Here is a 15355-nt window from a genome sequence, read left to right as displayed (position 1 = left end):
GCCACACCGAGGACAGACAGCCAAGCTGCAGGATGAGAGAGAGCCAGTTGTGGAAAGAACCAAGGTAAAGGCGTTGCCGGTTGAAGAGACTATGAGCACAGGCCGTGAGGCAGGCGGAGGCATAGAAAGCAGCCCAGGCTGGCGGGCGAGTCCAAGAGTGAGGTGAGGGAGGCAGCTGGCGGCTGGACAGGAGGCCTCCCGAGGGAGTCTGGACTTACTCTGACTGTGCTGGGGGCAGGAGGAGAAGGAGGAAGTCACTGAAAGGTCCCAGCCATTTGAATTCTAGAACAGACACCCAGACTCAAAGATGCCAACATTTCCCTTTCTGACTCTCCGAGGCCTCTTGGTGCCCGCCGCTCACCCTGTGGTTTCAGCCCGGCAGCGTAGGGACACCCAGCCTGTGCCTCCCGTGTCAGCGGGGCCTTGCCTGTCCTTGCCTGTTCTCTCCTACCATACACAGCTCTGTGCTGCAAAGAAAAGCCAAGTCCTGGCAGGTGGCCATCCATAGCCACTCTGGTCCATCTAGGTCCTTCCCGCACCAGCTAGACACCCCTGCATGTTCGGGGGTTTCCAAAGATCACCTCCTACCCCCAGAAGAGGAAGCAGTAGCTTCCACGCACCCATCCCCCCATGCGCTGGCTGCTGGGTGAGAGGCATAGAGTCTACACCGGTGTCTCAAAAGCTCCAGGCCTAGATAGAGACAGGGAGAAAACTGGAAAGCTGCAGAAGGGACCTAGGGAAAGGATGGGAGGGGGACTTCCAGCCTCGCTCAACATAGAGCCAGCATCTCCAGCCATGCCAGGCCCTCTGCAGGGCAGTGTGGGGTGGAGGTGAATGGGTTATGGGTTCTCACCGGCCGGCAGGCCAGAAGCACACTGTTTGGGGTGTTCCCCTCAAGGTCCCAAGACCCTGACATTCTCTTTTAACAATGACAGCATGACTGTGCCGTGGCATTGGATGACCACTTCAATAAACAAGGCCAGTAGGCAGACACTTAGGGAGAAAACACTGGGTCCCCTACCTCACACCATATGTGAAAATCGACTGTAAGGGCATTAGAGAATCCCAGAGAAGAATGGCAAACTGGAAAGGTGTTGAGAACAGCGGGGACTGCCAGCACTTGTGCAGTGCTCATGAGGGACCAGCGCTGTTCTACGTGTTTTGCACATGTTAACTCAGTTTCAGCCTCACAGTGGCCGGCAAAGTTGTTGCAGAAGCAGCAAGAAAGAACAATAACAGAGAAATCTCTGTGGTCTTAAGGTACGACATGGGCTGTGAAAGCCAAGATTGATAGGGTTGACTACTTTAAGCTTGGCAACTTCTATTCATCCAAACACCCTATTTTTATTTTTATTTTTATTTTTTTAAAGTTTATTTACTTTTCAGAGAGGCAGAGCATGAGCAGAGGAGGGGCAGAGAGACAGAGGGAGACATAGAATCTCAAGCAGGCTCCAGGTTCTGAGCCATCAGCACAGAGCCTGATGCGGGGCTTGAACTCACGGACCGCAAGATCATGTCCTAAGCTGAAGTCGGGCGCTTAACCGACTGAGCGACCCCAGCGCCCCCCGAACACCCTATTTTTAGAGAGTACAATGCAAACCGCAGGGTGGGAAAGAATATTGGAAAGCACAAAGACCCAAACGAACTCATGAAGAACCCCTACAAACCACTCAGAAAATAAGCCAATCAAAAAAATAAACAAAAAAACAAACAAACAAAAAAACAAGCAATGGACTTGAACAGAGGCTATACGGGTAGAAAATCATCCCATGAAAAGATGCTCCACATCACTTCTCCTTAGGAAATGCAATGTAAAACCATGAGAGCCCACTCCCCACCCGCTGGAATGATGACCATAAAAATATACCAACCGCATCAATGTGGAGCACCTAGGACTCACGCGCCCTGCGGGTGGCGGGTGGGGGCACAAAGAGACAGAGCCACTTGGGGGCATGTTTGCTATAATCCAGCCCAGATGAAGCTCTTCGGCTGTTCGTTCTCTAAAACCCGGGGATTTCATCTCACGTGCGCGTGTGCACTTGGATGAATGTGCAAGAATATGCCCAGCCGCACGGGCCACAGTGGCCCAAACTAGAAACAACCTCAATGTGTGTTGACACATAAAAAAAGAGAGAGAGAGAGAGAGAGAGAAACAATGAGGTATTCAAATAATGTAGCGACACAACAACAAAAAATGAAAAGGCTGCAGCCACACACACACAAATTAATGACTGCGATACACAGAAATGTTGAATAAAGGAAGCAAAACACCGAAGCAGACAAACCGCGCGCGCATGGCTCGATTTACATAAAATTCCAAAGTAGGTAAAATGAAGCTCTATTGTTTTGGGGTCTATTCATAGGTGCTAAATTTGCAAAGAAAAGCAAAGAAGTGACCCTCCTCAGAATTAGGAGTGTGACGATTTCTAATGGGGAAGGAGGGGATCATAGCTGGGAAGAGACACGTGGTGGCCTCCTTGGGGACTGGTGAGGCTCTATTCTCTTGGTTTTGTCCCCATCTCTTGCCCCCGAGGCTACAAGTGCTAGTGGCCATGAATCACATCACAGCCACAGGTCTGCCTTCCCCCGTACTTTCTGTCGGGAGTGTCGGATGCAGCTTTGCCCAGAGGAAGGCCCCAGACGGAACTGTGAGTTTACCCCATTTCCCTTTCATGTCAGGCATTGGCCCTGCATCCCACCAGCTCTGTGCGCCAAGCCTCACTTTCCCCATCTGTTAATGGGGCACAGTGGCCCCCACCAGGCCTGGCTCATAGGCTAGAATAAGGAATGTTAATTGGGAAGTGCTGCTTGAATGCCAGAGATTATCTGGGGCTCTGAGGGACAGCCCAGCCCGCTGCAAGGCTGTGTGAGGCCCAGCTAGATCCCTCAGAAGTAGATCCCTCAGGGCTGGCCCTGCCTCACCTTGTCCTGCTCGCCCCTTCCCTGTGGGGCTGCCTGTCAGTGGGGTTCAATACGCTATCTGTCATCAGCCAATGGGCTGGGGCGACCAGGAGTAGGTCACACAGCCTATTTCCTGTTTTCTAAGGGGGAACTCAGATGCAGCGGCCTCGCTAGAGCCTAGAACAGAGGAGAGCTGAAGGGGACCATGTGACACTCCTCCTGGCCCCCCCTGGACCCACACAGGAACCAGAGGCCTCAGGTCAGTGCTTGATCCCCACCTCGGTGGGGCTCTGCCCTCCTGTGGCCTGAGCCCCCTCCTCCTATGGGCCTCCCCCAGTACCTGCTGGGGGCAGTGTGGGGCAGAGCCTCTACATCTGGGGCTCCCCTTAGCTCATTGGGGTAGAACAGGAAGCAGATCCCCAACCCTCCACCACCCCCATTCTTTTGAGGTGCCTCTACAGCCCGTCTTGAGCCTGGAGAATAAGTCACCACACAGAAAGCGGTGCCAGGCAACCTTGGGGACTGGGGCAAAATGCAGAAGCCAGGGCCTACCCCCAAGCCTGCCGGAAGGGACTCTCTGATGGGAAGAACCAGGAAACCTGCTATTACAGGCTCCCCGGACCCCCACCCATCCCCCTGGGAGATTGCCAAATGTGAGTGTGCCCACCCAACGTCCAGGACCTTCTGTCCCCTGGGTCGGGCTTTACCCTGCTGTATTGGAGCCTCAGTCCGATGGAAAGTCCTCGGTAGCTCCTCAGGGAGGCAGCACGGGCTCTGAAGGTGGCCCACTGTAGCCAGCAGAAGAAGGCCTGGATAGGACGGGGCAGCCGTCGGAGGGAGGAGTGGTACTCAGGGCCTGGGAGGGATGCAGGAGAATGGCTGCACACACAGCTGGACGGGGCGGGGGTTTGGAAGCTGTTCTGCACCCCCTCAGCCAAGCACAGGACCCCAAGCCACCGGCACCAGCTTTTGCAGGGTTTTCTTATAAAATTGAGAAATCTTTGCTAGACAGGGGATGGGGACGGGAGAGAAGCCCCCAGAGAACCCCATGCATGGCTGTCCCCACAGAGCTTTGGGAGTGACAGGCTGCTTTCCCCATTTCACAGATGAGGAAACTGAGGCCTGGAGAGGCCCGGGAAGCTGTCCAAGACTCCTTGCACATGCGCCAATGCCTGACTTTCTCCTTCTCACTCCTCTCATAGTGGCTCCCAGCCAACCCTATAAGAGAAAACATAAGGGAACTGGCTTTGCTTGCTGAATTTGATTTTTATTCAAAGCCCTGGGTTCATGCTCAGCTTTCCCGGGCCTTCATGGACGTGTTCAGCCAAGGCCATTATTTCTGGGCTCTCACAGGGTCTCTGGGCAAATCGTGTCCTGCTTTTGACCTGGTGCCAGCTGCCTGATCAGGACAGCAGGGCTGGAAGGGCTGGAGCCATTGAGGCTTGCCATCACCCGCTTTACCGAGGGGCTAACTGAGGCAGGTACGTAGGAGCGCCCACAGGAAACACTGGGCTTCCCAGGGTGGACCCAGAGTCCACTAAGAAAACATGGAGACCTCTCACCACCTTGCCCCGGCACCTGCCAGAATATAGAGTCTGTCCTTCACCATCGGTGTTCTTGTCAGCAGGACAGGGCTTGTGGCCACACTTCTGAGGTGGGGAAACTGAGGCCTAGAGATACTAAACAATTTGCATTCAGACCCACAATTGGTCATGATAGAAGGCCTGTCTCCTTAAGGGGAGAAGAGGCAAATGAGGTGTGCAGGCTCTGGCAGGCGCAAGCCATGCCCTTGCTCTGTGCCTCAGTTTCCCACCATATAAGGTAAGGTTGGACAGAGGGTCCTGGGGAGACATTCACTGGGCAACTGCACAGAGCCACCTGGAGAATGGACCAGAATTCCTTCCATCTAACTGGAGAAGAGCTGCCCCCTGAAGGAGGGCCCCCCACCCCGGCCCCAGATGACCTCAGGTCTCCCCAGGCCAGGCCTTTCCAGAAGGTCTTCAGCCCTGGAGTCAGGATGGGCTCTGGCCACTTGTGGGGAAAGAGCTGTAACCCCACCCCTCTCTAGGCCATAATCAGCGTGAGGATTCAGACACGGGGCCCGGAACGCAGACCAGAGTCTCGTCCCCATGTGCCCCTTACAGCTCCCTCAGATCTTGGGAAGAAGGAGGTAAGGTTACTTGCACCCTTCTGATTTGGATCTCTGTGCCAAAGTGGTGGCCCAAGTGTCAGATATTCATAACAGGGACTTGGGTGCCTGGCTGGCTCCGTTGGTAGAGCGTGCGTCTCTTGATCTCAGGGTCATGAGTTCGAGCCCCATGTTGGATGTAGAGATTACTTAAAAATAAAATCTTTAGGGGCACCTGGGTGGCTCAGTTAAGCGTCTGACTTCGGCTCACAGTTCGTGAGTTCAGGCCCCCCGTCTGTGCTGACAGCTCAGAGCCTGGAGCCTGCTTTGGATTGTGGTTCCCTCTTCTCTGCCCCTCCTCCACTCATGCTCTGTCTCTGTCTCTCAAAAATAAATAAATGTTAAAAAAATTTTTTTTAAATCTTTAAAAAAATAGGGGCACCTGGATGGCTCAGGTGGTTGAGCGGCTGACTCTTAGTTTTGGCTCAGGTCATGATCTCACAGTTTGTGAGCTGGAGCCCCGCATCTGCACGGACCGTGGGGAGCCTGCTTAGGATTCCCTCTCTCCCTCTCTCTGCCCCTCCCCTGCTCACATGTGTGCTCTCTCTCTCTCTCTCTCTCAAATAAATAAACTCTCAAATGATGATAATAATAAATAACAGGGACTATTATACAGGGCCAGGTATGTGGGGAGCCCTGAGCTGTTGACTTAACCCTCACACCAGCATCGTGAAGCCAAGCTCCGCTCTTATACCCGATTTATAGGAAACTGAGGCACAGAGAAGTCCAGGCACGAGGTCATCTTGTTCACTGATCTGAGTCACAGATCTTACTGCGTAAACTGGCCCCCAGCACTCCCACTGTCTGCCCGCCCCCACACCCTGAAGAAGGTGGAGAGGCATCTGGGTCCTGCCCACCACATACTAGCCTTGATCGTAGGCAACTCTCTCAGTTCCTTTATCAGAAAATGCAGCTTAAACTCCTTCTGCACACAGAATCAGTTAAGTGAGAGAGTGGGTGTTGAGTACAGAGCACTCGACCTGGCCCGTCACAAAACATTCAGCTTTGCTCGTTGGGTACGCTCACCAGCCACAGAACCTTGGGCTAAACCTCAGTTTCCTCTTCTGTTACTGGGAGTCACGACAGATTTTTGTGGGCGTTAAATAAGTGGATGTGAAGAAGTTAGGAGCATACGAAGCGTGTTCCGTAAGTCCCAAGTGTCTGTCTAGAGACGGAGGGAGAGAGAGATGGGAGGGATACATACCAGTATCCCTGCTTTGGACGCTGCAATTCTATTTACAAATGAACAGAAAATGGAGTATGGGGATGTGCTTCTGGACAAGACAGCATCTTGCTCCCAAGTAATCCTGACTTTGCTTGAAATCAGATTCAGAGCAACTCGATAATGGAAGCATCGTGACAACAAGAGAGGGCTTGGACCGATCAGTTGAGCAAAGGGGCAGACCCAGGCCTCACATGTGGCAGCTGGGTGGACAGCTGGGTGGGCAGTGGGGACTATGCCACAGATCGTAGCACCCCAGGGCCCACTAGGAACCCCAACACGAGTGGGAACTCACTGCCCTCTTTGTCTCCCTAGCAGCCTTGGAATCATGGCCAGTCCTGAGCACCCTGGAAGCCCTGGATGGATGGGACCCATCACCCAGTGCGCGACAGGGACCGAGCAGGAAGCAGCAGCCACTGGCCCAGACCTCTCATGTCCAGGACCCGATGAACACTTAGGTGAGCTTGAGGCTTGGGGCTTGATCAGAGATAGAGGTCTGAAGACATCTGAAATACAAATGTGGGCCCTTCAACAGATGCCGCGGGAGAGGGGGCAGCTTTCCTAGGTTGACAACAAGAATTTGGTGCCAGTCATCTTTCTGGGAGATGGTTCCAGGAGTCATAGCAGGGGAGCGGTAAATTGAGGAAAGGAAGGGCAGGAAGCCAGGACAGGATGTTGATGGAGAGATTACTGCTGGAGGCAACTGGGCTCAGTCCCAGAGGGGGTCCTCTGCAAGACATATGGAACACATCTCAGAGTCATCCCATCCAAGAGGTGAGGGGACCAGTCCCATCCTTCATCAGCCAAGGAAAGTTCCAGAACATACCGCTTTAGCTGAAGGAAGCCCTCAGTGTGAGAGTCCTAGGTGCTTCCAGTAGAAGCTAGTGGGACATTCTGGAACAGTGAGTGCCCAGCAGCGCTATAGTGTCATGTCCTGGAGCAAATTTATTTACTGATTCGTGCATTCCTTCAGTATGCGCCTATGGACCGTCTGCTCTGTCCTTGGCCCTGTGCGGGGCCCTGGGGAAAACAAGAGCGAATCAAGCACCGCAGGCCCTCCAGTGTGGTAGGGAAACAGATCTGTGAAAAATAATTTGAGATGTCACCAAAATAGGCTGTAGGGACGAGGTGGGAGGCTCTTACTCTGATGCAAGGGGACAGCTGAAGTGACATCTGGGCTGGGTCTTGAAGGGCACCGGAGCCCCATATCCCTTGAAATAAAATGCACAGCGATCTGTGCATCTCGGCAGGGAAGGATTCTCATCGTTCCCAAGATCCTCAGAAGGGCTCACCGCCCAAGGGAGGTCGAAGACACACTGTTCGGTTTGCAGGTAGGCAAACGGGAGGGTTGCTTGTCAGGCGGAAGGAGTGGCAGGTGCAAGCAAAGGCGCGGAATGTGGGAAGCCAGAGAGGGAAGAGTCTGGAACGGCCCACCGGGCTGAGCCTGGAGCCCGGCATCCTTAATCGCTCCCTCCGCTGGTCGCCCAGTGTGAGCTCAGGGCCCCGGGCAACCGCACGGGCGTCAGCGCTGTAGGGAGTGCAGAAGCCAACAAGCCACTGTCCCTGCTTGTCAGGAGCAAGGGCCTCGGGCGCCCGTAGCCAACCTGCAGGTGGGAAGTGGATGGTGCAACGGAAACGTGCCGTGCCGCGTTTCACAACGGAGACACCAGCTGGCGGTGCGGGTGGGGGGAGGAGGAGGAGTGCCGTGTCAGGCTGTCGGGGGCGGGGGGGGGGGGGGTGGGCTGGACGCAGGCGGGGTGGGCCCGGAGTCTGGGCAGGGGGGGCCGGGGAGGGGGATGCACAGGGCTCTTCCGGATTCGGACATCCCACCCCAGACAGACCCAGCCATCTCCCCACAGTGCACCGAGCCGGTGCAAGTGCTTAAGGGTGCCGTCCCTCCAGACACCCCCGGCGGCCCCAGCCCCAACTCCAGCATGACCACCGGGGAGCTGCAGGAGTACTGGCGGAAGGAGAAGCGCGGCTGGAGGCGCGTCAAGCTGCTCTTTGAGGTCGCGTCGGCCCGCATCGAGGAGAGAAAAGTCTCCAAGTTCGTGGTAAGTGGACCTCCGAGATCCGGCAGCGACGGCCCGCCTTTCACCACCTCCTTCCCGGCCCCCGCGCAAGTCGGTGGGGCCTCAACTCTCCCGAGGATGAAATGGGCCCTCGCACTTTGACTCACAGGGTTCTAAGGGGGGGGGGGGGGGGGCAAAGAGCCAGATCTTGCGCTCAGCCTTGTGCTCAGAACTGTGAGAACTGTAGATGTGAGTCACGGTTCCTGATCCTGAGGAGGAACTGGCCCAGATGAAGGCCGTGCCGCCCACAACTAACCACCTGTGTCTCTTCGCCAGTCTTGGCTCCCCACCCCCGTCATTTATGTTATTATTAATAACTAGGTGTATTATTAATAATTATATATCCTAAAAAATAATGATATATCATCATCATAATTACTCTATTTTCTTTAAATTAGATTACTTTTTAAAAACACTAAACAAGGGGCGCCTGGGTGGCCCGGCTCTTGATTTCAGCTCAGATCATGATCCAGAGTTCTGGGATCAAGCCCCCCGTAGGGCTCTGCACTGAGTGTGGAACCTGCTTGGGATTCTCTCCCTCCGTCTCTCTCTGCCCTTCTCTGCTTGTGCTTGCTCTCTCTCTCTCTTTAAAATAAATTTAATTTTTTTTAAAAAATCACTAAATAGCTTTCAGAGGGGAACCAATATCACATAGCATAAAGAAAAAATAATTATAAAAGTAACTACAAGGCGAGCTAAGTGCTATTATTAGATTCTAGCTGGTCATGCCATGGCTGGCAGGAGGCTCTGGGGTTAGGGGTTGTTGCTCGTTTTGTAAAAATGGAATTTTAGGGGCGCCCGGGTGGCTCAGTCGGTTAAGTGTCCAACTTGAGCTCGGGTCACGATCTCGAGGTTGGTGAGTTTGACTCCCACATCAGGCTCACTGCTGTCAGTACAGAGCCTGCTTGGGATCCTCTGCCCCCCTCTTTCTGTCCCTCCCTCACTTGCACCTACACACACACACACACACACACACACACACACTCTGTCTCTCTCTCTCAAAAATAAAATAAAACAGGGGCGCCTGGATGGCGCAGTCGGTTAAAGCGTCCGACTTCAGCCAGGTCACGATCTCGCAGTCCGTGAGTTCGAGCCCCGCGTCAGGCTCTGAGCTGATGGCTAGGAGCCTGGAGCCTGTTTCTGATTCTGTGTCTCCCTCTCTCTCTGCCCCTCCCCTGTTCGTGCTCTGTCTCTCTCTGTCCCAAAAATAAATAAAAAACATTGAAAAAAAAATTTTTTAAAAAAATAAATAAAATAAAACATTAAACTAGATAAATAAGGGGCGCCTGGGTGGCTCAGTTGGTTAAGTGTCCGACTTTGGCTCAGGTCATGATCTCACGGTTCACGAGTTTGAGACCCGCATCAGGCTCTGTGCTGACGGCTCAGAGCCTGGAGCCTGCTTCGGATTCTGTGTCTCCCTCTCTCTCTGCCCCTCCCCCACTCTCACTCTGTCTCTCTCTGTCAAAAAATGAATAAACATTAAGAAAAAAAATTTTTAATAGATAAATAAATAAATAAAATGGAGTTTTAGCCCGTGTTGGGGGCTACGTTAGTGTCCAAGTAGGAGCCATATTCAACCCTTCTCCATGCCTTGCCCCCTTAATTGGGACTGGGATAATAACAACGGGGACACTGAGCACTGACCGCGTGTTGAACACAGGCCCCCGTCCCTGCAGTGCATTAACTCATTTCATCCTCACCCAGCAAGGGAGGTGCTACCACTATCCTCCTTTCATGCATGGGAAAACTGAGGCTTGGAGAGAGAGGGTCAAGTACCTACCTAAGACCACACAGCTAGAGCGCGGTGGAGCTGGGTTTGCAACCCAGGCAGCCTGTGCCCTTAATCAGTATGCTCTAGCTGAACGAGAATCGAGAAGCAGTAATTTTCTTACCGTATAACATTACCGCCAGCATACCGCCTAAAACCACCTCTCAAGTGGATCTAATCCAGGCTCCCCAGTTTAGGAACCTGGGGCCGGGTTTTGACGATATGGGTGGGGAGCACCCCCAAGCTCCCTGTCCCCTCCCCCCCCATTTCCTGTGCTCTTTGTCCCAGGAGACGCCTCCATGCTGCCGTGTTTGTTATTCTCGGTTGACTCTTGTCATGATTCGCTTTTATAGCTCAGCAGATGCCGATGGCAATTTAAAACAGAGTTGCGTATAACGATAACCCATTTTCAGGGTATGCTTGAAATTGTGATCATCATTATTTTTTATTTGCCGGGGCTCACTCTGTCAGTTAAAACCTCCTGTTCGGAGGTAGTCAAACGCTCTCTCCCTTTGCGCCGTAGATGTACCAAATCGTCGTCATCCAGACAGGGAGTTTTGACAGCAACAAAGCCGTGCTGGAGCGGCGCTATTCAGACTTTGAGACGCTCCAGAAAAACCTCCTCAAGACGTTCAGGGAAGAGATCGAGGATGTCGTCTTCCCCAAGAAGCACCTGATGGGCAACTTCACGGAGGAGATGATCTCCGAGCGCAAGTTGGCCTTCAAGGAGTACCTGAGCCTGCTCTACGCCATCCGCTGTGTGCGGCGGTCCCGCGAGTTCATCGATTTCCTAACCCGGCCGGAGCTCAGGGAGGCCTTCGGCTGCCTGCGAGGCGGCCAGTACACCAGGGCCCTGGACATCCTGGTGCGCGTGGTGCCCCTGCAGGAGAAGCTGACGGCCCACTGCCCCGTAATGGTGGTCCCCGCCCTCTGTGCCATGCTGGTGTGCCACCGTGACCTTGAACGCCCTGCTGAAGCCTTTGCGGTGGGTGAGAGGGCCCTCCAGTGCCTGCAAGCCCGGGAGGGCCATCGCTACTACGCCCCCCTGCTGGATGCCATGATCCGCCTGGCCTACACGCTGGGCAGAGACTTCATTTCACTGCAGAAAAGGCTGCAGGAGAGCCAGCTCCGGAAGCCCACCCCCTGGGGCCTCACCCTGAAGGAACTCACCGTGCGGGAATATCTGTACTGAGCCCCTCTGGCAGGCGGGCTGGAGACTTGGGGTCACCGCTGCTCGGTGGGCGGTTTGGGGTTCACGTTTTAGTGGGCAGAGCCACGTTGGACCCTAGGTTGTTGGGTGACCTTGGACAAGTCCTTCCTCTGGCCCTCCGTTTCCCCATCTCTGCTGAACAGAGGTCCCTCGGGGCATCCTTGGAAGCCTCCGCTCGAGTCCTGTGTCCCTTCGATGCCAGGTTCACCTCATCTCAAAACCACGAACCCAGACGCCAAAATGTCAGAGAGTGAGATCCATCTTTCTGGTGTTTTTGCAGGTGGCTGGAGGGGAGGTTGACATTGCACGCCACGGACAGAGCTTAACCCATCTCGTACAGACAGCTGTCTCCAGCTGTCCTCTCTTTCCTCTCTGCTCCTTCTCCCTTGACCTTGCCTGCAGATATCCCCACCGTTATCCTAAATATTCCAGCTCTTCCCTCTTAGCGTGTAAACCTGACTCGCAAAACAAAGGCTCATCCACTGCTCCTCAAGGCCAACTTTGTCCCTAAGATGGGGTGTATGGGACCCTTTGAAGGGCGGAGGGACCCTGGGCTAGAACATAATCATGTCATAAGATTCTGTGAAACGAGGCATTTTTAGGAAGGGAAGTTGCCCACGATTCTCTGGTTAGGATTATGCAACTCATTACCTGGTTGGGTTTTCATTTATGGGCAACTGGCCCCCAAACAGGCTCCCTGAGTTATGTAGACACAGCCCTGAAGGGAGGTGGGGTGATACACAGTGGGACCTCTGGGTAGGACACTGATTGAATGCTTAACACCTCCCCATTGAGGAACAATGTTCTTGGAACCTCTGTGCTGGATGGGGATGCCCTTGACCGAAGTCTGCTTTCAGGAAAGGACACCGAGAGCCCAGAGTGGAGGGGAGTCTGGACCCATAACCCAGGCTCAACACTGGTCCTGAAGCTGATGGTACAGGCTGGTTTGGGCCAATGTGTGTTTGTGGCTAGAAGTCCCTGGAGACCTAAACCATCTGCTTGAACTTATCAGAGCAAAATAAAGAGGCTGTAACTTGGACCCATAATGTGGGGCACCAGCCTGGCCTGTGCGAGGATCTGGCTCAGCACAGGGATCGACGGGCATCCGCCAAGCTGCACCGGAACGTGTTCAACCGCGACACCGTGTGGCGGCAGTTGTAGCGGCCCGATCAGGCTCTGGCCTCGAGGCTAGAAACATCTGATGATACCTGGGGACAGAGAAAGCTTCAAGTCCCTCAATTTACGCAGGGGGGACACTTTGAATGGGAGATGCCGGGCTTCTTGAAAATCTGGGCGTGTGGGAAATTACAGTGTTAAGTGGAAATACAAAGGGCCGTGACTCTACTTGTCACGGTGAAGAAGACCGTACTGATGTCGTGAGTCATTTCGTCCAATGGGAAATGCCATCAACTAACTATAAGGTGCACCAGATATTCACTCAGAAGGAAAATATGGCCAACGCGGGGAGTGAGATAGGAGTTTCCAGCAAGAAGCTGGGAGAGCAAAGACTTAGCTCCCAGTGTAAGAAACCTGCTAGGGAGAAAGGACAATCAGGAAATGCGAGAATCAAATTTGGCACCAGGTGGGGGGTGGCAGTCTTCCTCCTAGAACTTGAACTGTAAGCGTTAGGGTCTGAACACATACAGTGTGGTCCAAAATACTTCATGCAGAGAGGTCACCGTGGCCTCAGAGGCAGGTGCTCTAGGTCCCCGACACCTTAGAAAGCAGGTTCTCTCTGAGGGAAGTCAACATCGAGTCAGGCCAACAGAGAGTGTAAGGTGCCATTGACAGAGGTGCTGAAATGGGGGATGGGGGGGCAGAATGTGTCTCAAAATCACATATATATGTGTGTAGTATAGATGGAGAAATTTTTAAAAAATTTTGTAACGTTTTATTTATATTTGAGAGACAGAGAGACAGAGCGCAATGGGGGAGGGGCAGAGAGAGAGGGAGACGCAGAATCCGAAGCAGGCTCCAGGCTCTGAGCTGTCAGCACAGAGCCCGACTTGGGGCTTGAACCCACGAACCGTGTGACCGGAGCTGAAGTCGGACCCTTCACTGACTGAGCCACCCAGGTGCCCTGCAAATTTTTCTAAAGCCTATATGGGGTGGAAGGAACTTACAAGACCATGAACCCCACCTGTCTTCCCCCTGGACACAGTCCCAGGACTCAGGGAGCTCCCGGTGGGAGCATCATGCCAGCCTCACCCACACCCAGGAACTCATTCTGGGCACTCGGCCCCTAAGCCTGAGTGGGCTGGGGGCTCATTCCCACGGAAGCCTGCTCCAGCAGCCCCTCCCTCCCATCCACAGGGGTCAGGCTGCTTGGGAAGGCAGCAGGTGTCTTACCCTGCCCCAAGGCAGGTTGGGAAGATGGCATCTCTAATGGCTGCCTGTGGGCTAAAAACCAGAGCATTTTTGGAGCCCGACTGTGTGTCCAGGGCTTTCCTCAGCACTGCCGGTCCAGCTCTGCCCCGGAGATATTCTTATCCCATTTCACACATGAGCACACAGACACATAGCTTAAGTGACTTGCCCAAGGTCCCACCACTAATGACAGGTACAGCAGGAAATTAAACTCAGGCCTGTTCCCCACTGAGCCCTACTTCAGAGGGGAGCGGTGAGAAGAGACGGTAGGGATATGTCCCTGGTCCTCTTATCCTTAAGGACCCTTAAAGGTCATTTCACTCACCTCTGTTTCGAGGTGGGACACAACCTGGAGAAGAAACACACTCAAGGTCACACAGTGAGACAGGGATAGCTCCGGGACCAGACCTGGGGTGTCCACATCAAAGTCATATGGTCTGGCAGGCAGGGCAGAGAGAACGATCCCTTCGAAGAGGCCCTTGGGGGTCACCCAGCTGAACCTGGGGGCGCAGGGCCAGTCTTGAGGCTTGGGCCGGGGGCCGGCCGGCCGGGAGGCTCAGGTCAGAGTAGGCTCTGGTCCACGTGGCCTTGGCCCTGGATGTCCCCTTGGCTGCAACTCTGTCCTGGAGCTGCAAGGCCAGTTCCCATGCCACCTGCTGGTGGGGGAGGGGCACCTGCTCAGGGGCTCTCCAGATGCTTCCTGTCCCTCCTGCAGCAACTGCAAAGAGCTGCCTTCCCAGAATCCTCCTGCTCGGCCCCACACACCCCCCTCTTTGGGGCCCCACAATGCCACCACCTGTTCTAACATTCACTTACCATTTTCCTTTTAGCAGTCTCCTTTTACTTATGTAAATTTGCCTGAAAAAGAAACTTCTTATTACCGCTATAAATGGAAAATCAGAATCGCTTGCTATAATTAGAAAGGTAGCGTAAAAATAAACACAGTGAAACCTATTGCTGCTAATACACTTCACAGGCCTTTGTCTGAGACAGGCCTTGAATGTGAGGCCGCCAGAGGCCCTTTGTGAAAAGAGACAGAGACACCAAGTTGAGACTTCTCTTCGATTTACTCAGAAGGACTGGAAAATCCTGCCAACGGAAATAAGTTTCCGACCGCGTAGGCTGGATCGTTCGATGTTGTCTGTGCATGGTCCCCTACCATCTGGGGTCCTACTCCCCGCTGCCTGGCCCATGAACTTGGTCCCCCACCCTCAGCCCTGTATTCAGCCCTGCTGGCTCCCCAGCAACTCAGTCGTGGGCCTGGTTTTGACTTTGGTTGACATCCTTGGCTTTCAACACCCCACTTGGGAGGTGGTACCTAGGCTCCAGGTCCTGGCTTCATACCTGATATCAGGTAAGACCCTCAATTGGAAGGAAAATTCTAGCTCAGTCAAAACTCAGATCTGCAACACGTCCTCTGGTTCGTGTCGCCGTGCCCTGCCCCCCAGTATGAGCAAGAAAATGCTGCTCCCCCAAAGAGGCCCTGCACAGAGCCCTGGCCTCATAGTCTGCTCCCAGAATAGGTTCCCACCAGCCTTATCCATCTATCTGTGCACATTCTCATTTTCTCAGTAAACAGCGATTGACAATGCTCCCACTATTTGCCAGACCCTGCCAAGACCTGGGG

General features: G+C 53.8%; 1 protein-coding gene across 6 annotated transcripts; it reads left to right on the top strand.

Annotated features, from left to right (window-relative positions):
* The first annotated feature begins 3010 nt into the window (after window positions 1–3010).
* SNX20 (sorting nexin 20) lies at window positions 3011–12729 on the top strand. Of its 6 annotated transcripts, none has more exons than XM_006941504.5 (5): window positions 3011–3160; window positions 6630–6769; window positions 7562–7642; window positions 8214–8365; window positions 10675–12729. In XM_006941504.5, the coding sequence occupies exons 2-5, from the start codon at window positions 6640–6642 to the stop codon at window positions 11341–11343; spliced, it is 1032 nt and encodes a 343-aa protein (XP_006941566.1). In that variant the 5' UTR covers window positions 3011–3160; window positions 6630–6639; the 3' UTR covers window positions 11344–12729. The 6 variants fall into 6 exon arrangements, with proteins under 6 accessions (XP_006941566.1, XP_023101139.1, XP_006941567.1 ...); XM_006941505.5 differs by having other exon boundaries at window positions 3014–3160; window positions 6627–6769; XM_023245371.2 differs by lacking the exon at window positions 7562–7642.
* The last annotated feature ends 2626 nt before the right edge of the window (window positions 12730–15355 follow it).

The sequence above is a fragment of the Felis catus genome, chromosome E2 (genome assembly GCF_018350175.1).
Source record: "Felis catus isolate Fca126 chromosome E2, F.catus_Fca126_mat1.0, whole genome shotgun sequence".
Classification (NCBI taxonomy): Eukaryota; Metazoa; Chordata; class Mammalia; order Carnivora; family Felidae; genus Felis; species Felis catus.
Note: the sequence above shows the minus strand (reverse complement) of the source record. Positions and strands in the feature narration are given on the sequence as shown.